Source organism: Solanum verrucosum, unplaced genomic scaffold (assembly GCF_900185275.1).
Source record: "Solanum verrucosum unplaced genomic scaffold, falcon-dt-bn FXZP01000289.1, whole genome shotgun sequence".
NCBI classification, from domain to species: domain Eukaryota; kingdom Viridiplantae; phylum Streptophyta; class Magnoliopsida; order Solanales; family Solanaceae; genus Solanum; species Solanum verrucosum.
In genome coordinates, this window is record NW_026020016.1 from 1,078,511 (window position 1) to 1,105,803 (window position 27,293).

Genomic DNA, 27,293 nt, shown 5'->3' on the forward strand with positions numbered 1-27,293 from the left:
GTCGAGTGCACAAATGTTTAATGACACGTGTCCTAACACTTGTCAAGAATTTAACTCTATCTTTTGGCCTATATAAGGACATTACCCATTGATAAAAATCATTAGAAAACAAATACCAACACTTTCTTGCTCCCTCTTCTCTCTTCCGTTATGTTTCTCCCTTTTTAGCTTTTCTTCTGTTGATTAATTTCTTTGACTTTTTCATCTTATTTTTCCATTACTAACTTGTTGATGTTAACCACTTTTCTAATTCACGTATCTTCTATTTAATTAGATAGGTCTTTTTCAATCCTGCAAAAACATTTCACATTACTGAAATAATATTAATTGCATTACACTACTTAAAATATTATAGTAGTTATTTTTAGTACTACTATTTTACTAAATAAATAGTTATATTATTATTGTAATATCTAATTATTTTCCAACATTACAAACCTTCTTCATATATGGTAATCTACAACTTCCTCTCAACTTTCTCAAAATCCAATAACAATACTACTCTATGGAAAATCTTCATTTCTACTATTCTTAGGAAATGGAATAGTAAGGTAAGAAACAATAAACCATTTCCTCCATGTCCAAAATCATGGCCTATAATTGGAAGCCTTCCTCAAATCTTCATAAAGAATAAGACAACATTTATTTATTGGATACACAAAATTATGGAGGAAATGAACACTGAAATTGCTTGCATTTTTCTTGGCAAAGTTCATGTAATTCCTATAACTTCTCCTGAGCTTGCTTGTGAGTTCTTGAAGATCCAAGACTCCATTTTCTCATCTAGGCCTATTTGTATGTCTGCAAGCCTTATTAGTAATAACTACTTAACTTCTGTTTTCCTCCCCATTGGTGATCAATGGATAAAAATGAGGAAAATTCTTGCTTCTCATGTGTTATCACCAACCTCATTTCAATGGCTTCGTCCTAAAAGGGACGAAGCCATTGATGACCTTGTTCAATTCGTTTACAATCAATGCATCAACCAACAAGTTATTAATTTGAGGCAAGTGACAAGATGTTATTGTGGGAATGTTATTAGAAATATGATTTACAACAAGAGATCATTATTTGGAAGTATAGAAGAAGAGGAGCAAGTTGATGCACTTTTTACACTTCTTAAGTATCTTCATTGTTTTGGTATATCAGATTACTTACCATGGTTAAGTGTGTTTGATTTAGATGGTCATAAAGCAATTATTAAGAAAGCCTATGACATAGCAACAAAACAAATTGACATTGAAGTTGATCATAGGATTCAAATATGGAAAGATGGCAACAAAATTTTGGAAGAAGACATCCTTGATGTTCTTATCATGCTCAAAGATGACAATGGAAATCCATTGATGAATGTTAAAGAGATTAAAGCACAAGTGCTTGTAAGTATACATTCAATTACTAAACTATGTAAACAAAGTTGTGTTGTGTTTGTGTGATCATTGAAAGTCTTTTTGGTCAAACTTTCAAAATTTACTTATTCTGGAAAGTGTTTTTTGTCAATACTTTTTGAGGATAGTCGTTTATATTTTGACTAATCAATTTGAAAAGTCCTTTTATCAATTTGTATTTTACCAAAGCTCTATAAAAGTGTTATCGAAAAAAAATCAACTTTTGAAAAACAACTTCTCATACTATATTACCACTACTTAAAAGTAGTTATTTTTCTTAAACATTTGACCAAACACTTTTAACTATCTATTTCTAAAATAAATACTCTTGATTTCCAAAAATTTGGTCAAATAGGCAATGAATTATAATTCAGACCCTTAAATAGGCTATGTGTTGACTCAAAAAATAAAAAATAAATACTCCCTCTAACCGAATTTATGTGGTACTTTTCATTTTTTGAAAATCAAACAGTTTAAGTTTGAATGAAAATTTGTGTGTAGAATCTTCAAATTTCTTGAAATGAAATTTATATATTTGTAAACTATTTAAAAAATACTATAAGTTACAATAATTGGCAATTCAAAATAATTACAAGATATATGAAAAATTTATGATCAAAGATATATTTGTTTGAATCTCGAAATTCGAAAAGTGTCACATAAATTGAGACAGAGGGAGTATAAATTAATTCTGATCATCTGATCAGAAAGTGTTAATTGCTTACAAACAAAACTTCTATGCACAGGAACTCATGCTGGCAACAGTGGACAATCCCTCAAATGCAGTTGAATGGACACTTGCAGAAATGTTGAATCAACCAAAGTTAATGCAAAAAGCCATAAAAGAACTCAACAATGTTGTTGGGATGGATAGATTGGTTCAAGAATCAGACTTGCCAAGGCTAAATTATGTCAAAGCTTGCATAAAAGAGGCATTTCGACTCCACCCTATATCGCCTTTCAACGTTCCTCATGTGTCTGTTTCTGATACCATTATCGGTGAAAAGTACTTCATCCCTAAAGGGAGCATAGTGTTATTAAGTCGTCTTGGACTTGGCCGAAATCCTAGAGTTTGGAAGGATCCATTGAAGTTCAAGCCAGAACGTCACCTAAAAACGAAAGATGGTAGTGAAGTAGTTCTCACTGATTCAAAGTTACGTTTATTGTCATTTAGTATTGGAAGACGAGGTTGTCCAGCTGTGAAACTTGGTTCAACAATTACTACAATGTTACTTGCTAGACTTCTTCAAGGATTTACTTGGAGTTTACCACCAAATTCATCATGCAGTGACTTAATTGAGTCATCTAAGATTGATCATTTTTGTACCTCACCACTTCTTGCTCGAGCAAAACCAAGATTAGCTAACGCCATATATCATCTTTAACATACAACTTTATGCAATATGTATTTAAAGTTGGAAACCTTAAAAGTTACAAAGCATAATATCCAAACAACTTTCGAAGAAAAAAATTATACTAAAACTTGTATCTATAATGATGGATCTATTATTGAAAAAAATGAATATTATTATTATTATTATTAATATTCTTATTACTATTATTAATTATTATTATTATTAATTATTATTATTACTACTTGGGAAGTGTTAAATGGTCAGAAAATTTGGCCAGAATTTGTCCAGAAAATTAAAAAAACTATAATATTTTTTTATTTTAAAACAAACTGATCTTTTTCCATTTTTTAGTTAAAAAATATTAAAGTTAAAATGGTAAAAATGTTTAAAAAGATAAAACAACATAGATAAAATATCATTCTAGTCAAATTCTGGCCAAATTTTTTTTTCCTTATTACTATTACGATCATCATCATTAAATGTGAATAATCAAGCACCTCTTCGTACATCCTTGCATGTTTTGATGGGGGTATTTCAGTAATTTCTGATTATAATAGTGTCAATATCTATCATTTTAGATGAATTAATATTTATTGGGAATTATTATTTTAAATTAAATATTTATTGGGAATTGTTAATTGGATGAATACTTTTCAATAAATAGTTATTTATTTTAGCGATACATTTTATTTATTACTCTTTTCATTTCATATTAATTAAATTTTTGAGGTATTTTTCATTTTTCAAATTAACTTAATTGTTCAGTTTTCAAGACTATTTTTAGAGTGTTCTTCCAATTTTACCCTTCATTTGGATTTTCAATGTGATGACTTCAATAAATTTGACAATAATTAATAAGGGTAAAAATAGAAAACTATGTTCAATTTATGTCTTAGTCTACTTTTCTTAAAGGGTGTGAAACACCTCAAAAATTCAATTAATATGAAATGGAGGGAGTATTATTTATAGCAATACATAGAAATATTATGATAAATCTGTAATATGTATTAAAAATGAATTATGTGTGCAATATATATGCATTCACTTCCCTATACTTCTCCTAAGTGACATCAAAATACTCTTTCAGCCAATTCGAAAGCAGCAATAGATGAGATTGAATCAGACAGAAGGTTCACCCCTCACCCTGGGGGATTGGGGAGTTGAGACTTCCTTGCTCTTAGGCCCGCTGTAAGGCCAATAAGATCAGGAAGAAGGCGATTATAACTGTTTTAAAATATATTATGTTTGTTTGATAAGAAATTGACACATTGTATTAAAATGTCTGATAAATGTATTATTCATCAATAAAACTTGTATTTTAATTGTATCCATCAATATTACTATATTATCCTTTAACTTTATTAAATTGAATGCTTTGAAAAAATTGTTAGATGATAAATAATATTTAATAGCAAGAATAAAATAGACACAAAAAGTAAATTATCTCTTGATTTTTTTTAAAATTGGACAAGTATTGTTGGACAACTGTTTTTAGTATAGTGCCAATTATTATTGAACGAAGGGAGTACTAATTATTTACTAAAATGTTAAATAAAATTAATTTGATAAACTAAACTCCTAATAACATTGATTGATAAAAATAAATAGTATAACTCTTTTTGATGAAATAAATCCAATTGACTGAAGAAAGATATAAAAAATAATTCAGTCAAAGATAGTATATTATCAACACATAATAAGTTTAAAAGAAAATTGTTTAATTTATACTAATCAACACGACTTGAAAATAAGATAAATTTTCTTTTTGAACTTTTAAAAATTAAATTAAAGTTTGGAAAAATAAAATAATGATTTTTTAAAAATATTTAATATAATATTATTGGGTCCACACATAACACGGGTTATTCTTTACTAGTACATATATACATATATACAAAACATAATAAATAAATTAATTTTGGGCGATGACGAGATCTCTAGATTGTCAAATAGGATGAAGAATACATATTAGGCCAAACACATGTACAACCCCTAAAACTTGTTCTTAAATTTCATTTTGGCACTTCAACTCAATCTTGTTCCATTTTAATCCTTCAACTTCAATTTTTATATTCCATTTTAACACTTCTTTTACCTCACATAATTGTTATGCACGTGTTAGACAAGTAAAAAACATCCAACTATATACTGCCATGCGTTTTATTTTCTCCATATCATCCTGGTTAACCTAACTCTATTACGGATCCTTGAAATTAGTTCCCTCCAAAAGTGAAGACTTTTGTAATTATTTCTCCAAAATAAACAAGTCTCTTACCCTACTCTTTGGAGAAACCTTTCAAAACAACAATCCTTCCCCAAATCTCCACCCTTGGAAGATGAAACCTTCTGCAATTATCAGTGATTTCTTCCCATTTAAAGACAAAATCACTTGAAGACTATAATCTTCTAAAAGTTAAAATTGTTTTGGTTGTTGTTGGTAAGCAAATCTTTTAACCATTCTTTGTAGTTTCCTTTTCGATGTTGTGTAGTTTTTTTTTTATATAATTTTTTTTTTAGTGTTTCTCATTAGGCATTTTTTATACAAGATTTAGATTTTTAGTTTCAAAATTCACAGTAAAAATCAGTTTCATTTGTTTAATAATAGGTAAATAAAATTCTACATAATCTTACACTTAATCCTAGCTTATTTCACAAATGAAATGTCACTAACATTCAAGTTCGACCCATTTAAAGTATTTGCATCCAATATGCAATAAGTAAGAAAATAAAATAGATAGAATAATGGGAAAGAAAATAGATAGAATAATGGGAAAGAAGAAGACATAGAGGAAATAAATAGGTAAAATGCCAAATATTAAGGTTAACGGGATCCATCACACGCTTGTTGTGAGATGACAACAATATGCCAAGTCAGCATTTTGTGTTAAAATAAAACATAAAAATTGAAGTTAAAGGGTTAAAATGGAACAATGTTGAGTTGGAGTGTTAAAATGAAATTTAAGAATAAATTTAAGATACTGTACATGTGTTTGGCCTACAAATTATGTATCGTGACATGATCCAATTAGCTATCAAACTTGCAGCCATAGCGTGTCTACGCTCAGCTATACAGTAAAATATCAATAAATTAATATAAGTGGAATAATAAATATTATTATTTTATAGAGATTTATTTAATCGATAAATTAATATTTATTAATTTAAAGAGTGTTTTGAGATTTACTGAAGATTAATTTTGATTACATCAAAATCATTGTATCTTACTAATTTATGTATCATATCTATTGAATTCACATGAGAAATAAATTTATTATAAGTTCAATGATTTACTGTAAAAATAAATTCATTATGCTTAATGTTCATTGTTTTTTAATAATTAAATATTATTCATTGTATCTTTACTAAAAACATTCAATGTATGATTGTAAAAGATTAAACTATATAACCAACATAGGAAATTTCTTAAAACCATATAAAAAATGGCTTCTCATTTAAAATGTGTCACAAAATCAATAATGACATATCAAATATGTAAATCATTATGTGAGTACAAAAGAGATCATTCCACATATACTCAAAAAGATTTGCAGTCGTGGCAATAACGGAACTTTTAGATGCAATAAGAAAAATTAGAGATGAGTTTCAACTAGATTTAAATTTTAACAAAAAATAAAACATAATAGAATCATATTTCATTAAATTGTCTTAAATATATTAGTACTTTTAAAGAATTATTAATTTATAATATTAATGGACCATATATTTATATAGAGGTCTTCTGAAAATATATTATCTTATCGAAATGAATGGTTTTTTTCATTGGCCCTTTGGGACCCAAAAAAATATTATCTTGGAGGGATTATTAATTTATCGATTATTAATTTAGTGAAATTTTAATATAATAAAATTATATTTTTTTATATATACATATACGTACATTTCTTTAATTTATTTTGATTACAATTACTTATTACTGACATTTTTAATTGGGATAATTGTACAGAATGACAAACTAATAATGTTAATTAAATTCACTAACTACCATTTCAGTTATTTCCTTTAATAAGCAAAATCTCGATCACTTTGCTATTATAGGGCCCCACCGATTTGTATAATTTATTAAAAATATAAAACAAACGTTTTTCCTTTTCCCTTTCTTTTATACAATCTCTTCTCCTATTTCCTTCAAATTCTCCCAAATCTTCTCCCCAAATACAATTTCAAATTACAAATTTCTCCAGCACGTCTTCGTCTTGTTTTCAAAAGAGAAACATTACTTCAAAAATTTCAGGTACTGCCAAAACTCATCTCATTCTATTAATTTTTGTTAATTTTTTTCAATTCAAATGTATATGTATATATAACTTATTTTTTTCAGTCATTTACTGTATAATCATTATTTTTACATTTTTTGTGTTGATTCATGTCTTATACTGTTTGCTTATACAATTGTGGTTGTATAAATGTATAATATTAGTAGTTATTGTATAATGTTCCTTTAAACATATACATTTGCTCACACTTATACACTTATTTCTGGGTCAAGTAAAAAAAAAAAGAAGATAAAACTGACGTTTATACTGATCACAATGATAAAACTAAAGTTGTTGTTTGTGGGTCATTGGACTGTATAATTATGCGGGTCATTGGACCTTATAATCATGTGGGTCATTGGACTATATAATCATTATTTTTATATTTTTTATGTTGATTCATGTCTTCTACTGTTTGCTTATACAATTGTGGTTGTATAAATATATAATATTAGTAATTATTGTATAATGTTCCTTTAAACATACATATTTGCTCACACTTATACACTTTGTCTATTTTAATATATTTTTAATATGTGAATCAGCATTGGCGTTTTGCTTTCTTTAACCTTATACTCAATTTTCAGCTTAATCACATTTGTATCAACACCGAGTTGCATTGCAATAACATTATACAACTCCGTATACGATGAACTTTCTTTAAAAATCACCCCCTCAATTGAATAACGTAACAATTGTCATTGTCCCGTCTATCGGAATGCATAACCAAAATAGCTAATGAAGTCATTTTCAAAATTTCTGTATAAAAAATAAGTTATATATACATATACATTTATACGATTAAGAATTTCAACAACAAACAGAACATATATTTATACAAATTCTAGCAACTTCAGTTATTCACATATATACATATTCCCATTATATACTCATATAAACGTTTATATACACATTCTGCATATACATTTATATATAAACAATTACATACACAAATTAAATTAACGTGCCTTTTTATTTATTTTTTAAAACAATCAAAATGTATAAAAAAAAAAAAAGACTGACTAGCGAATATATAGAAAGACACATCTGTAGCAAACTAAAATTTTGCTACGGACTGCAATTTTATAAAATTTGCTATAGCATACAATAAGCAATTTTTAATTTGCTATACGTAAAATTTTCTCTTTTTCATTTCTTGAATTCAAACACGCTGAAGAAGTTCGAAGATACTTACTCGAATTCTTTATATATATATATTAAATTTTACTTTAATATTTCTTATATTTTTTTCATAATTTTTATCTTTTAATATAGGGAAAAAGGACAAATATAACCCCAAACTATCGTAAATGGTATGCAGATATACTTTTGAGACATTGACGCCTCTACTGTCCAAAAACTAAAACGTATATACCCTTTATACTAACAAGAAAAATACAAGATCGAAAAGGAAATTTCAATGAAACAGTAACAAGGAAAGAAGGAAGGGGATGAGAAGACAAAGAAACATAGAGATGAGATATTCAAACTGAAATTACAATTGCCTAATTAATTTAGATGCCTGTTTTGCTATTTATGAAATCTGGTACTTCGGGAACGGTACGTTCTTGTCCTTTGCCCACGTTCTCATCGTTTAGTGCCCATTCTCACGCGCTTACTTCTTTTCAAAACCCCACTCGCCTGTTGAGTGGGTGTCCACGGTAGCTTCTGATGTGTCCTCTAAGTCAGCTTATGGGGTCACAACAAAACCTTTATAGAATGAGAACATATTGCTGGCAAGAGAGGAATATCAGAATTTTTTAAAACAAGAAAAAAATGATGATAAAGACAATCATCCACGAGATTCATCAAAGAGACGCAAAGGTGGCTAAACTAGCAATAATACTCAAGAATATAAATTTATATTTTGAGTTTTATAGAAATAGAAAAATGTAATCAGTTGTTTTCGTCCATACAAATTATGAGATAGTGTTGAGGTTTATATCCACGCGGGTTTTGATTCACAAACATGCAGGGGCGGATCTATGTGGACGGGTGGGGGTGCCACTGCACCCAGTGATCTCGGAAAAAACTTTGTATATATATGTATATATGTAAAATAATTCTATATATATATTAACGTTGCCACCCGCTAACTGAAATCATGAACAGCTCAATTGGCAAAGGTGAAAGTCGGCCACAAGCTCAACGCAGGTTCGAACCTCGCTGGCGCCATTTACTTTTTGGCTTTCTTTTCTTTTCTTTTTTGTCTTTTTCATTATTGTGTGAAGGTCTTTAATTTTTTTTTCTTCCATTTATGTTTATTTATTTACTATTCTTTATTAATTCAATTTGACTCCTTTTCACAATTAATTTTTACTTTATTTCTACTTTCTCTTTCACTAATTATTAATCTCTTAATATGAGTGTTACTTGTTTATTCTTTATCAATTAATGAGTACTAAATTATGAACGTCAAATACATATTATTAAGAATATATTTAAATGGTAGTTTTTTTAAAATATAAGTTTTAAAAATGAGGAATATTATTACTAGAGTTTTTTTTTTTTAATTTAAAAGTTCTTCGATCTTCACCAACGTTCTTGCTAAGTAATATGACTAGGCTGAAACAATAATTTTTATTCTTTCCCTACTATGTATCTCCAACAACACATAAAATCAATGGAGTATGAATATACTAAGTTAATACTATTAAATGGTTTATACAAACTCGAATTTTAATGTGAAATTTTTTTCCTCGAAGTTTCGGCGAATAAGCATCTAATTCCAAAAAGGAAATAAAATTAAATTGTTTAGTTATCTCTTATCTCAAAATATCTAAAAGAAAATATTACTAACATGCATGCTTGATTGATTTGTTTATAAAAATCGAAAAATATTAATAACCCGAATGGTAATCCAAAGATAAAGCTGCCGATTCTTTTATCTTGAACAATGTGGCACCCATGACCTCCAAATCCTAGATCCACCTCTGCAAACATGACATATATATATTTATATATATATATATATATATATATATATATATATATATATATATCTTTAATTTATTAGTGTTATCTTTAATTTATTAGGTTTGAATAATAACTTTGTCTAAAGAATTTTCACAAAAGGAGGGAAGATTATTTTTATAAAACATTTTTTACGGGACACAAAATATCAACATCATTCTTATAATTAGTGTGTAGAGAACTTAAGTGCAGTGAAAGCGTGGTGAGGCAATAATCCACGGGTTCTATGAACGAAACATATGGATGAATGTAACATATGATAGCAAAGAAATTATGAATTCAAATTCAAAACAAGGATCACGGCCGGAGACAACCTCTCTTCAACCTTAATGCATGACTTCCTCATATCTAGCTACATACAAAGTATTACAGTCTATGAGAAGGTGCCATCAAAATACTCTTTAGTTGAGATAAGCAACATATACACTATCGGATTTGTTGCATCACTTCCCATTTTATGTAAGAGCATAATAAAATGGATGGTTTAAAGTCAAATTTTAAAAAAAGAAATTTTATGTTTATTTAATAAATTTATATATATTTTTTATTTTTTTATTTTTTTATTTTTATTTATTCTTATAAATTCTTAAAATATAATAATCAATTATAATTTTATAGTTAAGTTGTTTTTTTTTTCAATTGATAGTATAATATTTCTTATAATATTTCATAAGACAAGAAGAGACATATATAAATTATTATACGTTAGATAACACCACAAACGTCTACGTTTGTAAGTTCTTATTGATTATAGTTTTAAAAACTTTTTCAATTGAGTTAATTGTTACCCAAATTATCAATTTTTTTCTAGAAACACTAGAAGTATTTAGAAATAGTATTAAGACTTCACCTAATTGAGTATGCACTATGCTATCATTTTTATTTTTATAATATTTCGTATTACTTTTAATTACAAAAATAGGTCTAAATTAATCATCAATATTGTAATGATTGTTATTCTTCATTAAGACATTCAAAGTTAAAATACTGTCTTATTAAATTTAATTATGGGATAATCTAATTAGTTTAAGCTTGAAATGTTTAAGAACGCACTTCAAAGAATTAAAGACAATCTTACAAAGTCAATATTAAAACATGATTGATTCAAATTGACGTGAATTAGATAAATAAAGAAGTGCAAAATAATTGCAAATTTAATTGCCTAGGACTTTTAGTTATAATTACATCAATTGTATTTTGAGAAAATAATAAAATTTTGAAAATATGTGCATAACAATAGGTAAAAGATTTTCAATTAATACTATTCATAAATATTCTCTCCGTTCCAATTTATGTGACACATTTCGAATTTTGAGATTCAAACAAGTTTATCTTTGACTAGAAATTTTTCATATATCTTTTAAATATTTTGAACTGTCAATTATTATGACTTATAGTACTTTTTTCGTAGTTCACAAATATATAAATTCATTTTAAAATTTTTGAAATTCCATGAGCAAATTCTCAGTTAAACTTAAACTGTTTAACTCTCGAAAAACAAAATGTGTCACATAAATTGAAACAGAGAGAGTACATAATCATTAATACTTGTATATATAAAACATTGAGGGCTCGTTTGGTGTGAGGGATAAGCATAAATAGCCCTGAGATAAAAAAAATAGTCCTGTGATAAAATTTAGATGTCTTGTTTGGTTGACATGTTTGGGATAACTTATCCCACCATTTATAGCATAGTGATGGGATAAGTTATCCCATATAACTAACCTCGGGATACTTAATCCTGGGATAACTAGTTCCCAACCAAACGACCCCTGAATAATTTTGTTGTGTAATTTTTTTGCTGCCCCAAAGTCATTGCTTCAGTGGCTTTACTATTGAACCACCCTGGCTCGTACGACACAATGATCCAAGTACAAAGCTTATAGCTTTAGACTTCACAGTTTTTAAGAAGGTGAAATCAAAAAACTCTTTTGTTGAGATAGACGCCCTCTTCTTGCGCGAACATAGCATGAATCTGTCCTAACAAGTCTAACAAGTTTCACGAACTTGCGAATATGACTTCTATTAGCGTAACCAGACCATGGATCATCAACCACAACCCGAAAAAGAGAAGAGAGAGCAATAAGCTGATTTACCAGTATGTAATGAATCAATTTACAGGTTCAGTTGTAGGAATCTAAATATTGATATTCAAGGATTATAATGCTCCTTAGACAGGGCTTTCGGATAACTTTGAGAAACCAAGCTTCTTCAGGCGATTCTTTATAGGGCCAGCCCAAGTTCTGTCAACATTTCTGCAATTTATGTCCACAATTTCCACAATGTGATGTCCCTTTCGATCAGGTTTTTGCCTAACAGGCGTTCCATCTGCGGAAATGTTTTCTGATTCTAGTATTGGAATATGTTGAGTTTTTCGACTGTACTGTTTTGTTTTTCTCACAATTTCACTGATTTTCTTATTGCTCTCAGACATCCCACTGCTACTTGCTTCGTCACCTGATGTTTTCGGATTTGTTCTTTTGGGACTGGAAGCACTGCCAGCAATGAATGAACAAACTGTTGTAGACTTACTTCTACATGAAGCCGGTGCATGAGAAGAAACTTTCTTAGAATCTAATTCTCTTGACATCAAAGCACCGATTGTACCAGTCGTTCCAACTTTAATAGAGCCTCCACCACCCTTGATCGCTTCCAACGTCTGAACCATTTTTTTAACTGATTTTCTAGGATCGTCTTAGCAGATATCACGTTCAATCTTGTGAAGCAGAAGCAACTATTACATGAGCAAAAAAACGCAAAAGTTTGAGTGCATTGAGATGGGCTTATATAGAACCTGAATTACCATACACTGTCATCACAAACAACAGTTCAAAGAGCTAAGGAGAATGTAGCGTGTATTTTCTCCAAACAAATGATAATAACTTAAATTCATTAGATCAAACACGAATGCAGAGAAGTATCTATTATATAGAACATATAGTCATTGGCAGATAGATAGAACACACTACTCATTTGCCTACAAGTTGCACTAAAATGTCCCTCAAGCTTCTTGAAACTCAAAGATCAGAGCTCATAGATAGCCGAAATAGATTCTTAGCGAGGGTAGTACACAGGTGGAAAAAACTAGTATTTCATTATCCACACCCTGGTGATCTCCAAAACCACATGTGGCATTGTCATTACTAATACCTATAGCCCACATACGGGTGTGCGCGTAGAAAATGGAAGACAAGCACCGATTTACATCCATCATTACAAAAGGAAGGTTGAGAAGTATAAGTACGGCCCTTGGCCTAACCCAATCCTCACTCTACCACAACAACAACTACGCCTAAGTCCAAACAAGTTGAGGTCAGTATATGAATCCTCATCGATGCACCACCTCCCAGCCACAAACTTTTTATACAAATAAAAGAAACATTGAAACGAAAAGCCCCCTAGAAGAGGAAAAAAGAATCACATTTTGCATCTACATTCCTCAAAACAGATAAGAGTTACCTTAAAGCCCATTTGAAGAACAGAAACATTACAAGTGGATACAATCAAGCTAAAAGGAAAACAAGATTCAAGCTTTCTTGCACCCAGGACGCGGCCTACTAGTCAATGAAGTGGTTGAGAACCATGACGTCTCAGGTTCAAATCCCAACACAAACAAACAAAAAATTAGGTGATTTCCTCCCATCTGTCCTAACCTGGTGGACAAAGTTACCTAGTATTCGATGGAATTAATCGAGGTGCGTGAAAGCTATTTGAACACTACAATCATTGAAAAAGATTCAAACTTTCTTAACTACCTTTATTACATACTACACCTAGATACAACCAAATCAACAGAAAATGGCAAAGCAGTTAACAAAATCATCAAAAGTATTGCTCAAAGCATCACAAATCCCAAATAGTAAAAAACCTAAAATTGGAGTAGAGAAAGTATAAAATTTCAAAAAACAAATGAATCATAGATCTAAACTAAATGATGAAAATGTGGTTAAGGTAAATCTCAACTAAATAAGAAACTAATTTGAAATTCAAAAGTTTACCAGGAAAAGAGTGGATTGGAGCTCTCAAAAATATCAACAAAGCCCAGAATTACAGATATAAAATAGAAAGCAGAATTATAGTGATTGTCATGTGTTTTTGTCACTTTCGAAGATATGTTGATTATAGTATAATAATAATGATAACTACCAGTCTACTACTGGGCCTCTTTACTATAACAATGGATGTTTCAAGTCAAACAAAGAAGCTCTACCTGGGACATATGATATGACATGTTAAAATGGCCCTTAATTTCTTGCTTACGCGCCTTTTCATTCAAATTTTGAAAATTGCACAAAAACGCTAGGCTAATTTATGAGAGTAGGTTCATTTTAATTGAGTGTGTTTGGTATGTTTTCTAATTTCTTTCACGTTTGGTTGATATAAATATTTTCTAAATCAATTTATTTTCCTCAAATTTAAGAAAAAAGAGTTACCTCCAAAAAATAATGAAAACATGTTCCAAAAGTCTTTTTCAACTTCACACCTCAACTTTTAACACTAACTCAAGTCTCAAATACCAATTCCCAATACTAATTGAGTGTTGGGATCGAGTCCCCACTTAGGTATTGGGATGCGGTTTTGAGTCAGATGTAGGAGTTAGGTTTCATGTCGAGAGTCGAGGTTGAGTCCCAGATCAGGTGTCGGGTTTTGGTCACGTATCGACCTTTGGGGTTAGATGTCGATTTGAAAGTCAGGTCCAAGGTCTAGCCTCAATTCGGAAGTTGGGTCCCAATTCGGGTGTTAGGTCATGGATCGTGTGTCATGTTTCAGATCAGGTGTTGGGTCAAATGTCAAATCAGTCATCCAAGTCTTGTTCAGATTCGGGTGTCGGGGTCGTGTATAGGTTCGGATGTCGAGATCGGGTCCCATAACTTGAATGTTGGGTCCCGAATCGAGTTTCGGGGTAAAATTTTGGATTTGAAGTCGGGGTCATATCCCGATTTGGGTGTCAAGGTAGGGTCAAGTCCCAGTTCGAATGTTAGGTTTCAGGTTGGGTGTTGGGGTCATGTCTTGATTCAAGTGTCAGGGTTAGATTTTGTATCGGTCGTCGGGATTGTGTTTCGATTCAGGTATAGAGATTGGATTTCGAGTTGATTATCGGGATTGGTTTCCGTATAAGAAAATATTTTGTATTTATTGGAAAATAAGTTGATTTCTAACTTATTTTCTCATTTTTGGTTGGTAAGAGGAAAGTACCCAACTCTCAACCCGAGATTCGACAGTTGAACTAGGACTCGATCCAACCCCAAGACCCAAACCGAAACACGACCCTAACAATTGATCCAAGATCTGACCCTGAGACCCCACCTAAGACCTGACCCCGACCTTGACCTCGACATCCAAACCTACACACGAGCCCGATGACCGATCAAGAATCTTATCCTGACATCCGACATGTGACCTAACCCCGACTCTCGTCCCAAGACTCGATATTCGAATTGAATTACCATAATCCTTACTAGATTTCTAAGTATTTAAAAAAAATTCTATTATATTAGGTGTGGGGGGGTTGGCTTGACCCCTACCATGCCTATAATTTCCAACATAAGTTACCCAAAAACAGAGGGGGCCATGTACCTAACCTCTGGCAAAAATAGATAGTGGAAATCAGGACATAAAAAAGGAAAGGCAACAAACTTATAACCTTCCACTCAATAAGCAAAATAGAAGATTCAGCTAACAAAAGAGTTACTAAGTTATTAGTTTTGGAAAGTTGTCGTCTTTGGACTTGGCAGAACCCTTGAGTTTTGCATTGAATATCAAAGTGTGTAGAATTTTATTTCTTGCTTGAATTTTTTTATGAGAATACTAATTATTAAAGTTTGATTTAAGTCTCTTATTTTGCTTATGTATTGAATGATTTTTATTCTTAATAATTGTCCTTTAATTATTCTTGTTCTTAAGGTTTTCAAAGGGAGTAGCTAAACCTATGACTTGCCCAATTCAAATAAAAAGTAATTAAAGTGAAAAAATCATTTAATACATAATCAAAATACATGGATATTTACTCCACTATTTTGGCGCACCCTTATTACATATACTTGGCTTCTTATTTAAAAGACACCACTTTGAAGTTGACTTAGTTGCTCAACAAATGCATGAAAATCTCGACTTGAACTCCCTCCGTCTTGAACCGCCTTTAGGACACCATCATGAAGTTTTCTCATTCGCTCTTTTTGAGGACGAGCCCCATTAATTGAATCACAGAAGATTTGAGTCAACTTTATTGAGTCTGGAACTACTTGACTACCGCCTTCACATGCCTTAATTCCCACTTTTAGTTCGTTAACTAAATATTCCGCACTTGTAAATTGGTCTGCATCCATAGGCCACGTTAGCATGAGCACATTCGAGGATATGCCTTCTAGTACCGAATTCCATCCACAATGAGTCAGGAAAACGCCCACTGCTCGATGTTTTAGTATTGCAACTTGTGGAGCCCAACCTTTAATTATCAACCCTCTATTCGATACTCGATTTTCGTATTCTTTCGTGATTGCATCCTCCTCATTACCGTCCGTTACGTGTCCTCCTCTCAAGCACCATACGAAATTCACCCCACTACGTTCCAGGGCTGTCGCGAGGGCATCCGTTTGTTGTCGCGTCAACGTGGACCGACTCCCAAAGCACACGTAAACGACTGAGTCATCAACCTTGTCGTCTAACCACGTCATCACTTCGTCATGTGGCATCGCGCTCAACCCGCCACGTCGAGAATAACCTGGGCCTACTACATTTAACAAAGGCCCAACTGCCCAAACCCTATCATGGCCCATTTCTTTCTTTACTTGATCAATATAAAGCCCCTCAATTTCTCTACTAGTGTTAAACAAAGCACCCCAACTTTTATCATTGTCTAACAAACCGTCCCTGAAAAATTCCCAATCTGAATCTCCTTCTTTATACTGACTGCTCAACGTACACACCTGCCGGCGAGGATATTCCGGCGTATTCGGTATGTTACGGAACGTAACTAAAGCATTTTCATCGGTTTTTGAGAAGATTTCTTCAACGTTACTCCATGTGTAGCTCATAACTAAGCAAGTAAAAGCTCCAGACGGCCAAAAGGCAATACGTCGAACACCTAGTTGGCGTGCCAGCTGAAAGGTCCAACCAAGGAAGAAATCGGAGATGATGGCTACTGGAGGAGATGGGTGTGTACGGAACCAATCGATGATCGGATCGTGAAGTTTAGAAGTCGCACGAACTTTTTTAGCAAAATTGGATCCAGGAGGGGTTTCGGGAACTGAAAGGATAAGTGTTTGAATGGAATTTGAAGGGTGAATTGCTTGGATTGGTTCGATTAATGGTAGATTGAGAGGTGTGACTAGAATTGTTAGTTTTAGGCCGTGATTTATGAGGTGATTGGCTAGATCAAGGAGGGGGATGATGTGACCGGAAGTAGGGTATGGGAAGAGGAGAACGTGTGCGCCGGCGCCGTTATTCTCGCCGGAAAACTCCATTGATTTAGTTTTGACTGAAGCTCAAGTTGAAGGTTTTGGAAACTGGAGCATTTGGTTTATACTGTGAAATGTTTGGTGCCTTTCGATGTCATGCCTGACGCTTACAAGATGGAAAAAAGACTTGGGTTCAGCTTGTTCCTTTAAACTGCTATAAAATTGAACAACTAAATATATTTATCCTATATATCATTCTACACCATTTTGTCCTAATTCATATGACATATTTTATTTTTGAAAGTCAAACAATTTAAGTTTGATTGAGATTTTGCGCATAAAATTTTCATTTTTTTTTATTGTCAATTATTGTGACTTATAGTACGTTGTACGCAATTTACCAATATATAATGACTAACGATAGACTTATTTGAATCTCAAAATTTGAAATATGTCACATAAATTGAGAAGAAGAAAATACAAGACATAATACATAAATATGTATTGAAAATAAAATAAAATAAATAAATAAACATATCTTATAGCTGGATTTCACATCTATAATTTAAAATGCAAAGAGGTTTCCCAAATTTGTTTTCTAATATTCTTCCTGACTTTATGAGGCATCACTCATTGCACACCAGGAATAGATCCCATATTTGCTTACAAAGCAAAAAGTTAGCAATTCAAAACTATATATAAAAAAAAGATTACTAATTTTTTAACAAACACATTCATATATATATATGGAGTACAATATTGTAAAAAGTTGTGTGTTGAAGACTTTGACATACAGATTAAAAAAGAAAGCAAAGTATTCATGAGATTCCATAAAAGATATATATGAAGTTTTCATGACACGAAAAGTATATATTTTTTCCTCACATTAATGGATTTATTACAAAGTAATTCATGACAAACGAAGCAGTAACTTTGAACTCATTATTTACTCATCAACAATTTGTGTTACAATTCCACCCTAGACATATGGAATAGACAATATCACTTCTTTCCTTGAAGGGGAACTTGTATTGCTTTTCGGTTTTGAAAATACAACAACATACCCAGTAACATACCCAGTGAAATTCCACTAGGTCGGGTCTGGGGAGGGTAGAGTATACACAGACCTTATTAGTACCTTGTGGAGGTAGAGAAGTTGTTTCCGAAAGACCCCTGCTCAAGTGCATCAAACTCAAGTAATAGAAAAACGAAAACTATGAAGAAGCATAGCAGTTAATAAAACAACAGTGTATAGTCTACAGGACGGAAATCGATTGCCTTTGGATGATAACACCCTAATCGAGACTGCTTGAATCTTGCTTGAAAATGAGTTTGAAAATCTTTCGAACAGGTTTTCTACAATCCAATCGGTACTTGAAGATGCTCAGAAGAAACAACTGAAGGACAGGGCAATCAAAAACTGGTTACAGAAACTCAATGTTGTTGCATATAAAGTTGTTGACATATTGGACAATGTAAAAATAAGGCTGCAGCAAGACTCAAGCAGTCTCGATTAGGGTGTAATCATCCTAAGACTATCACTTTCCATTACAAGATTGAGAAGAGGATGAAAGAGATGATCAAGAAACTAAATGCAATTGCTAAGGAAAGAATTTCATTTGCACGAAAAGATTATAGAGAGACAAGTTGCTAGACCAGAAACAGGTGCTCATCTTAAATTAGTATTACGGAAAGGACAAAGATGAGGATGAGATAGACGATAGTGAAAATCTTGATAGAGAATTAATGATAGTGATAACTTCCAGTCCTCCCAATACGGAGATTAGGAAAGGCGACTCTTTCCCAAATGGTCTTCAATGATCAGAGAGTAACTGAGCATTTCCATCCCAAAATATGGATTTGTGTCTCGGAAGATTTTAATGAGAAGACGTTGATAAAGGCAATTGTAGAATCTATTGAAGAAACGTCACTTGGTGAAATGAACTTGGTCTCCACTTCAAAAGATTTGCTTGTCTTAGATGATGTTTGGAACGAAGATCAAGATAAGTGGGATAATATAAGAAAAGTCTTGAAGGTTGGAGCAAGTGGTGCTTCTGTTCTAACCACTACTCGTTTTGAAAAGGTTGGATCAATTATGGTAACTTTGCAACCATATCAATTGTCAAATCTGTGTCACCAAGATTGTTGATTGTTTGCTCATGCAACGTGCATTTGGGTGCTAAGAAGAAACAAATTCTAACCTTGTGTCTATTGGAAATGAAAAGAGAGAAGCTAATCTCTCTCTGGATGGCACACAACTTTCTTTTATCGAGTGGAAACTTGGAGCTAGAGAATGTGTGTAATGAAGTACGGGATGAATATCTACTAAAACTTATTTCAAGATGTATGATCTCATCCATCATTTGGCTACATCTCAGTTTTTGGCAAGTTCATCAAGCAATAATATCATCGAAATAAATGTAAAAGATAAGTCTTTCCTTCACAATAACTACGTATAATGTCTTGTTTGAGGAAAAAAAAGTCAAATCATCAAAATCTGACCGTTAAAAAATAATGGCATGAATGAGCCCTTTCTGTAATGATAGTGGCATGATTGAGCCAAACTATTAACGGATGACATAAATGAGCATTTTTCTCAAAGTTCGATAACAATATTGAACTTTTTACCTTCCTAGAGTAATTAATAGGAAGGCCTAAATTCCTCAAAGACAGAGACTACTCTATCAAAACTCAGATTCATAAACTCCATGTGTTTGGAACTCCATATTTTAAGACTAACACTATATTATATATAAAAACTGACAAAACTTAGCAAACAAAAATGTTTATATATTCACAGAAGGTTTTAGTTTCTAACACCATTGGTTTCATTCTTTCAAAATACTTCTGATATGTACTTCTAAAAGCTTTGTGGGGAGCCTGCAAAAAAATATACAAAATCTTCAAGAGGTCATATCGAGATCGAAAAAAGTTTTTGGTTATGCACAGAAGGTTCTAGTCTCTTTCTCTAATGCCATTTGTATCGTGACTTTCAGCATGTTCAAGTCTACTCGTAAAACTTTGCAATGCAGGTGGGGATTTGCAAGTTTCCTCTGTAGCCTTCTCCTCATCTTCGTCCTCATCCTCATCCTCTGCATCTAATTCTTTCTTGTTCCCTGATAGAAACTCCAAAGCAGTCACCACGTCACTCATCAAAGGCCGTGTGCTAGCTTCCTCTTGCAAGCACATTGCTGCTATTGCTAGTGCTTGGTACAATGCCTTCATTGGATAATCCCCTCCCATCAATAGATCCGCCATTAGATGAAACTTCGTCTTGTCTCTGAACAGTGGTGTTGCCTGCATAACAATTTGTCAAAATGACATAATGTTATCTTTTAGGCGATCTGATAGTGTAAAATTTCCTTTATAATGGATAGCTTAATCACATGGAACTTTTGTAACTTACCCAAACAACAAGGTTCTGTTCTTCGCTCGGTAATGAGTTATCGATGGCTCTTCTTCCTGTGATTATTTCCAAAAAGACAACTCCAAAGCTGTAAACATCAGATTTAGTGGTCAATTGACCGGTGGAAGCATACTCCGGTGCACAATATCCGTAGGTTCCCAAAGTATTTAAAAATACAATAATACTCTTTACTCTTATTTGGGAGATTCTTTAACCGACAACAATCACTATGATCTATGTGATGATACAGTGTCTCGCCCACGCTGCCTGAACTGTCCTATACCTTGCCGGAGTATAAGACATTCTCAACTAAGTGGATCTACTAAGCTATGCTTAAAAGCAATAAGGAATCATCTAAAAAGTATGATCTTTTACCCATGTTGGCATACATGGTTTATGAGGACTTTGAGTTGTTTGAACTCATCCCCATATTGATGCTAAATACTAATCCCAATAATATAACTCATGATCATCTATTTAAAAAAATTCCTCATCCTCAAACTTTGAGATTATTACTCAAAAAGTTCTCTTAAAAGAGAGTGCTCAAAACTCCTCATGAACTCATTTGAAAAAATTAAGGTTTCCTATCATTTAAATGTAAAAGTATATACTCTTGGGAATACCTAGTTCCCATATATTCATTTTGAAAAATGAAACTAAACTCACCTCATCCTCATATTCAAATACTCAGTCTCAAGACAAGTTTTTAAAAGTTTGCGAAAGACTTTTAGAAATGGCTCAAAGGACTTCCTAAAACACTCTTAACTCTATCTTGAATTTGAATTATGAATTCAAGAGTTATGACCTAGATATGCATGATTTCTCAAGGATTAATGAATATTTAAAGTGTGGATATCAAGTAGAAAATATAGTTACAATTTGAGGGAACTCACGTGGAAAGAAGGTTAGAAAGGTCGAGGACCTGGCGACCCTGGAGCACTGAGTGGCGCGGGGCGCCAACCCCAAAACTACTGAACGGTAGTTGGGGCGCACTGAGTGGAGCGGGGCACCTGGCCCCAAACTACAGACCAATAGTTTGAGCGCTATGGCTGACTCGACGCCCCATGCTCCTGCCCAGAAACCTAACGAATTTTCTTGTTCTTTTTCAAGACCTAACTCATCTAGAATCGCATGACTTTCCCCAAACTCTTTTGGATTCTTAAACCCAACATAATTACAGTGAAATCCACTCAAAATTTACTCAAGAACAATACTTAAACAGAAGATCCTTGTCTCAAGAACTCAACAAAACCTCATGTTAAAGAATTAAGAACAAAACTTCAAGAAACTCATCAAGAACTCAAAATATTCATTCTCATGGATGGAATTCCATAAAGAAATTCATGATTTGCGTGAGGGTGAACAAGCCCATCACTATGAAAGCTTACATACCTTGGAAGGATCCAATCCTTGGCGAAATTACTCGAAGATCGCAAGAATCTTGAACGAACGCTTGAACTTCTCATTTTTTTCACCTCTTGAACTTCTCTATAAAACCCTAAGCGTATTTTTGAATTGTGAAAAATGATCTCAATCAGTTTAGACCGCTATTTGGATGAAAAAAATGCTTAAAGGTAATGGGGTATGGAAAAGACCAAAATACCCCTCCTTAATTTGGATGAACTTTCCTTACATGATAGACTGAATTCAAACGGGCATATCTCCCTCATCTGAACTCGGAATTTATCAAACTCGGTACATTGGAAAGAGGACTCAAAGATATTTCATTTCATATGTCATGGGCCACCTAACTCATCATGTGCTAAAGTTATGGTCATTTGAAGTTGACCTAAAACTCACAATTTATGACTAACTTGCCCAATTCTCAATTCAGCTCTTTCTAAATCCGAGGTGTTACAATACCAATTCTTTTTTTTTGGAAATTTTATTTTCATAACCAATGGTTTAGCTATAATTGGAGGCATCTAATTTATGCTTAATCCACTTGGATATAAACCAACATTATCAATATAATTTTATAATTTGAATTGTGCTCTTGATTTAATAATTCGAGCAAACAACCTTTACAAAAATCAAATTGCAATTTGATATCAAATCCACATGTGATCATACCATAGATGTACTTATTAAATCACATAATGGTAAATAGTCAACATGGCAGGTGCATGGGCCCAACTTTAGCTAGTACAATGATTATTTTATCACGAGAACAAACAAAATAAGAGAGTTCTTGAATAATTTATTATTTCTTCAATATATAATCACATAAATTATCAATTATTTTCGTATCATATTTAAATCGGGATGGTCAACCGATCATGACAACTGCTATTTCTTTTAGTGAACTGCTAGTTTACTATCACATGCGATTTTATCATCATGCCCATATTTATATACCACAAACAATATAAAAATGGGTGATCTTTCACTTAAATATTTATTTATAACCCACTTTGATTGTAGTAATATCAAGATCTTAAATCTTTTTATATTTTATAGTCTCAATATATATATTTTTTCTTTGACTATTTTTTTTTAAACTTAAAAAGTTGTTTTCGAGACTTACAAATTTCAATATCACGAGCAATTTTATTTCTTTGGGTAGTAACACATTAGCTCAACAGAAGCTCGTAATTTGCTTTTAATGCTACCACATATTTCATAACATGTTTGTGTGGTGTATATCTCCTTCAAGGAGAAATTTATATCATCATTGTCATGGTCAAAATCACTACAGGCAAAACTTGTTTCTTGATTTACTTTTGTCACTAATATCTTCTTCCCTTTTTTTCAATGCCTGGCAAAATATTTGTAACGTATTGAGGTACATAATCAATGATAAATTTGTACGGCTAAGAATTATTTCTTTCTTTTGCCCTTTTGGTAGTTCATAATAAAACATACCACAATATGTGTGATGTACTAAAAGCACTTGACCAATGACCATTTATACCAAAATAAAAATTCTTCATTTTTCTCAAATCTCCCATAGGGGTGAGTTGTGGTATTTATTAAATCATACATGAGTATGTCCTTATTTATAATTTTCATCATCTCTTACACATTCACTTTCAAGAATGATCCATGTTTCATGATACTCATCACAAGTCACATCTCTTCAAAGAATTAACTATAATCATATATACATGCTTCATAATTATTATTATTTTTTCATAAGAAGTTCATTGTCTTGCTTGGAAATTTATCATATTCATATGACATACCTCGACATCACTTTTGAAAGGTCAAGTGCACTTTCACTTTATATTTCTTTATTTTGGTGGAGGATTTATAAAATCAAATTAGTTTACCCGGCAATCACATGCCCAATACCTTTCACACCAAATTTGATGACAAAAATTACCTTCACTCTTTGAAGGATCATGTTGAGAACTCATAATGTTATTTCTTTTATAATTATCACAATGATGACTATCTTTTTTGTCCTTGGACACACTCATATTCATTTATACAATCACAATAGTGATTTTTTCATCTTTCAGACTTATCATGTACTGCTACCTCATTTATTTTAGAGAATGAAGCAAAATTATGTATTTCTTAATTTTTCATCAAGAGAGCATTAGCTTGCTCATTCGTCATTATCTCATCAATATATTGCATTAGAATTTGAATTGAATGTTTTTTTTATAAGAAGGCTTGTAGGCCATATATAGTGAGACTTGAATCCAATATCTTATCATCATAGAGCATCAAAACTTTAAGTGATGTCTTGCCCTTTTGGTGTGATGAAATTTGAATTCATCATCTTACCTTTAACCATTGACATAATAAGCCAAAGTGCAATTGGACTCACCCTAGAGCCTTTAACATTATTACTACTTTATAATTATACACATAAATATTGAATTTATCTACAACAAAAAAAATGTTTATCTTAGAAAAATATGTAGTTATCATTATCAAAAAATTTCCAAGAAAAATGAGCAATTGAAACTTCCAAACTGTTTAAGATTTTTTTTATCCATGAGAAATAGGGTATTAAACCCACATCATGATGACAAATAGAAATGGCAAGATGTAGAAATATATATTTCAACTTAAACATTATAGTAGGTAAAAGTTGCTTCAAATTCCATCACTACTATCATGTGATAGCCTCATATAATTGATTACTTTTGTTAATGAAATATTCATCCCATATGTTGATAAATTCACAGGCAAGAAATTCAAAAAGAAAGGAAAGGACGTTAAAATACTACCAGAAAGGAAGAAATCAATATGCACTTACTGAAGCAACACAAGAAAGGAAAGTCATCATTCAAGGAATACATAATCAAGGTCACCACAACCCTAGCGCTTGACTAGGATCTGTAAGATAGGAAATAAGCAAAGCAAAGACATCAAAGAGGAAAGAAACCAAGCTTAAAACACAAAGAAGAAAAGAGATAGGTCCTGATCTCTAGAGCAACTAAAGAAAAGAAAGCAATGAGTAAAAAGATTCCAAAATCAATCAAGCATAACTTGATTGATATGACGAAATCAAGATTCAGCGATCCTGCCAAAGATCACACAACCTTCAAAGGCAAGCATATCCTGATTGATATGACGATATCAAGAATCAATAATCCAGCCAAGAATCAGCAATCCTTCCAAGAATCAAGAAAGCTCCAAAGGGAAGGAAGAAAAGCCAGTCAAACTGAGAATCAAGTAGATCTTCACAAAGAAGGAGGCAAAGCGATTTTATCATGCACATATCTAATATGGACATGATTCAACAAATCGCCTCAATCAAGAAAATTCTCAATATCCTTGATTTAGATAAACACCCTTGGGTTCTCCTTACAAGAGCAAAAGCCTATCTATATAAAACTCCTTTAGCTCTAGTAGTGAAGTACGTACTTCACTTGAGCTTATATTGTAATTTTTTTTATCTTCCGTAAAACTTTGTACACACTTGTGTGAACAATTGAAAAGAAAAGAGAAAAAAAGATCTAAGTGTAGGTTATACAAGTAGAGGTTGTGTCAAAGAAGAAGATCTGATTTGCATTTCAGACAGGGCTCTCAATTGTAAACACTTTGTAACACCCAAGTTCTCAATAAGCTCTTAAGGAAACCCTTGTAACCCAAGGGGACTGAAAGTAGGTACCACATCGGTGTTCCGAACCAGTATAAAAACTCTCTGAGTCTTTTACTTACTGCATTTACTCTTACCATATACTGTTATACTAATCTGCAGGTGAGTCAACTTGACAACATAGAAAGTCGACTAAAGAATTTTTTTAATTAACCCCCTTTTGACTTTCAACATGTGCTTTGCCTTAAAAATACTATCTTATTAACTTGAAATATACATAATTGCATTTTGTAGATGAACCCAACTTCTTATAGATACTATATGTTCTAGAAATTAATTTAAATCAAAATCATCAATTAATTAACAGGACAAAAGATCATCAGATGAATTCACAATAAACTAATAGATTCATCACTAATATAATTAGTAGTTCATGATCCATTCCAATGAGAAACAAATCTTTACATCTAAATAACTTGTTCTAGAAATCTGAAAATTTCTAGCAGAATAAGTAATAAAATTTCATATTCCATATGCTAGTCTATCAAATTTTAACAAGCACAAAATTATGAAGGCAAGTTCAATTTTATATTTTCCTTAAGATGAAGAAGCTATATGCAAATAATGAGTAACAAAAATTATCAAAAGATGTTTTTGTACCGTGGTAATACTAATTTTGTAAGGTGAACTTGAGTTTTAGAATACCTTGATTCTTAATGGTTGAAGTAAAGTATCAAACATATATATATATATATATATTTGGGCTTAGCACAATTAAATAATTTATTTCCATAACATCTTCTAATGTGAAATATAAAGGTAATCATCTCATATATGATAATCTTGAATCTTGACAGTTGACAAGGGCAATAAACAATTATTAGTAAAGAACTATTTAGAGTTGAGAAAATAAAATTTATACCTTTCTGTAAATGAGATGTATGGACAAAGACTAGATAACTAGTAACATATGCCTTTTGATTTCTTTATATGTTCAATGAAAAAGAAAATTAATTCAACTTCTTTTAGTAAAAGATTAAAAGTTATCTCAATTGATTAGAGACTCGTGCGGATAACTAAAATCATATGAAAGAAAGAGAAAGACAAAAAGTAGAGAAGTAAGACGTGTAACTAATTTGAGTGTCTACTTCATTAACCATTTGTAGTGTCTTTTATAGACACAAAAGGGTAATACATTACTTGGAAAATGGAACTTGCTACAGTATTTTTACTTGGTCATTAATTTGCCACAATTTGAGGCTTACCTGGCATTCACTTTTACAACAAATTCCTTTTTATTCTTAGTTATAATTTACACACTTATCACATTCCATTTTGAACCTCTTTGTGTGACAATAACGCTCTGTTTGGATCATTGTTACTCATTGTTTTATAATGTATTATATTGTATTGTATTATACTTTATTGTACTGTACTGTATGGTAGATACAATGTTTGGCTAGATAGTATTGTTTGTTGTTGTTTAATAACATTTTAATTG

General features: G+C 31.8%; 4 protein-coding genes across 4 annotated transcripts in view; 1 reads left to right on the forward strand and 3 right to left on the reverse strand.

The window, feature by feature from the left end:
* The first annotated feature begins 449 nt into the window (after nt 1–449).
* On the forward strand, nt 450–2,773 carry LOC125820947 (isoleucine N-monooxygenase 1-like). Its single transcript, XM_049500369.1, has 2 exons — nt 450–1,379; nt 2,135–2,773. The coding sequence occupies exons 1-2, from the start codon at nt 450–452 to the stop codon at nt 2,771–2,773; spliced, it is 1,569 nt and encodes a 522-aa protein (XP_049356326.1).
* A 9,387-nt stretch (nt 2,774–12,160) lies between these two features.
* LOC125820918 (uncharacterized) lies at nt 12,161–12,658 on the reverse strand. Its single transcript, XM_049500343.1, has one exon. It carries the CDS (start codon nt 12,656–12,658, stop codon nt 12,161–12,163), a length of 498 nt encoding a protein of 165 aa, XP_049356300.1.
* Nucleotides 12,659–16,019: 3,361 nt separating this feature from the next.
* LOC125820948 (flavonol 3-O-glucosyltransferase UGT89B1-like) lies at nt 16,020–17,453 on the reverse strand. Its single transcript, XM_049500371.1, has one exon. It carries the CDS (start codon nt 17,451–17,453, stop codon nt 16,044–16,046), a length of 1,410 nt encoding a protein of 469 aa, XP_049356328.1. The 3' UTR covers nt 16,020–16,043.
* Nucleotides 17,454–20,319: 2,866 nt separating this feature from the next.
* LOC125820909 (probable serine/threonine-protein kinase PBL23) overlaps nt 20,320–27,293 on the reverse strand; it is a 53,089-nt gene continuing 46,115 nt past the window's right edge. Inside the window, exon 6 of the mRNA XM_049500335.1 lies at nt 20,320–20,557. Coding sequence (XP_049356292.1) covers nt 20,343–20,557 — 215 coding nt within the window. The 3' untranslated portion in view covers nt 20,320–20,342. The remainder of the gene's footprint in view (nt 20,558–27,293) is intronic.

Excerpts from the sequence above, each read along its gene's own strand:
- LOC125820948 (XM_049500371.1), bottom strand. The coding sequence starts at position 17,453 with ATGGAGTTTTCCGGCGAGAATAACGGCGCCGGCGCACACGTTCTCCTC.
- LOC125820947 (XM_049500369.1), top strand. The coding sequence starts at position 450 with ATGGTAATCTACAACTTCCTCTCAACTTTCTCAAAATCCAATAACAAT. Across the intron at positions 1,380-2,134 it reads AGATTAAAGCACAAGTGCTT|GAACTCATGCTGGCAACAGT; the intron begins GTAAGTATACAT and ends TTCTATGCACAG.
- LOC125820918 (XM_049500343.1), bottom strand. The coding sequence starts at position 12,658 with ATGGTTCAGACGTTGGAAGCGATCAAGGGTGGTGGAGGCTCTATTAAA.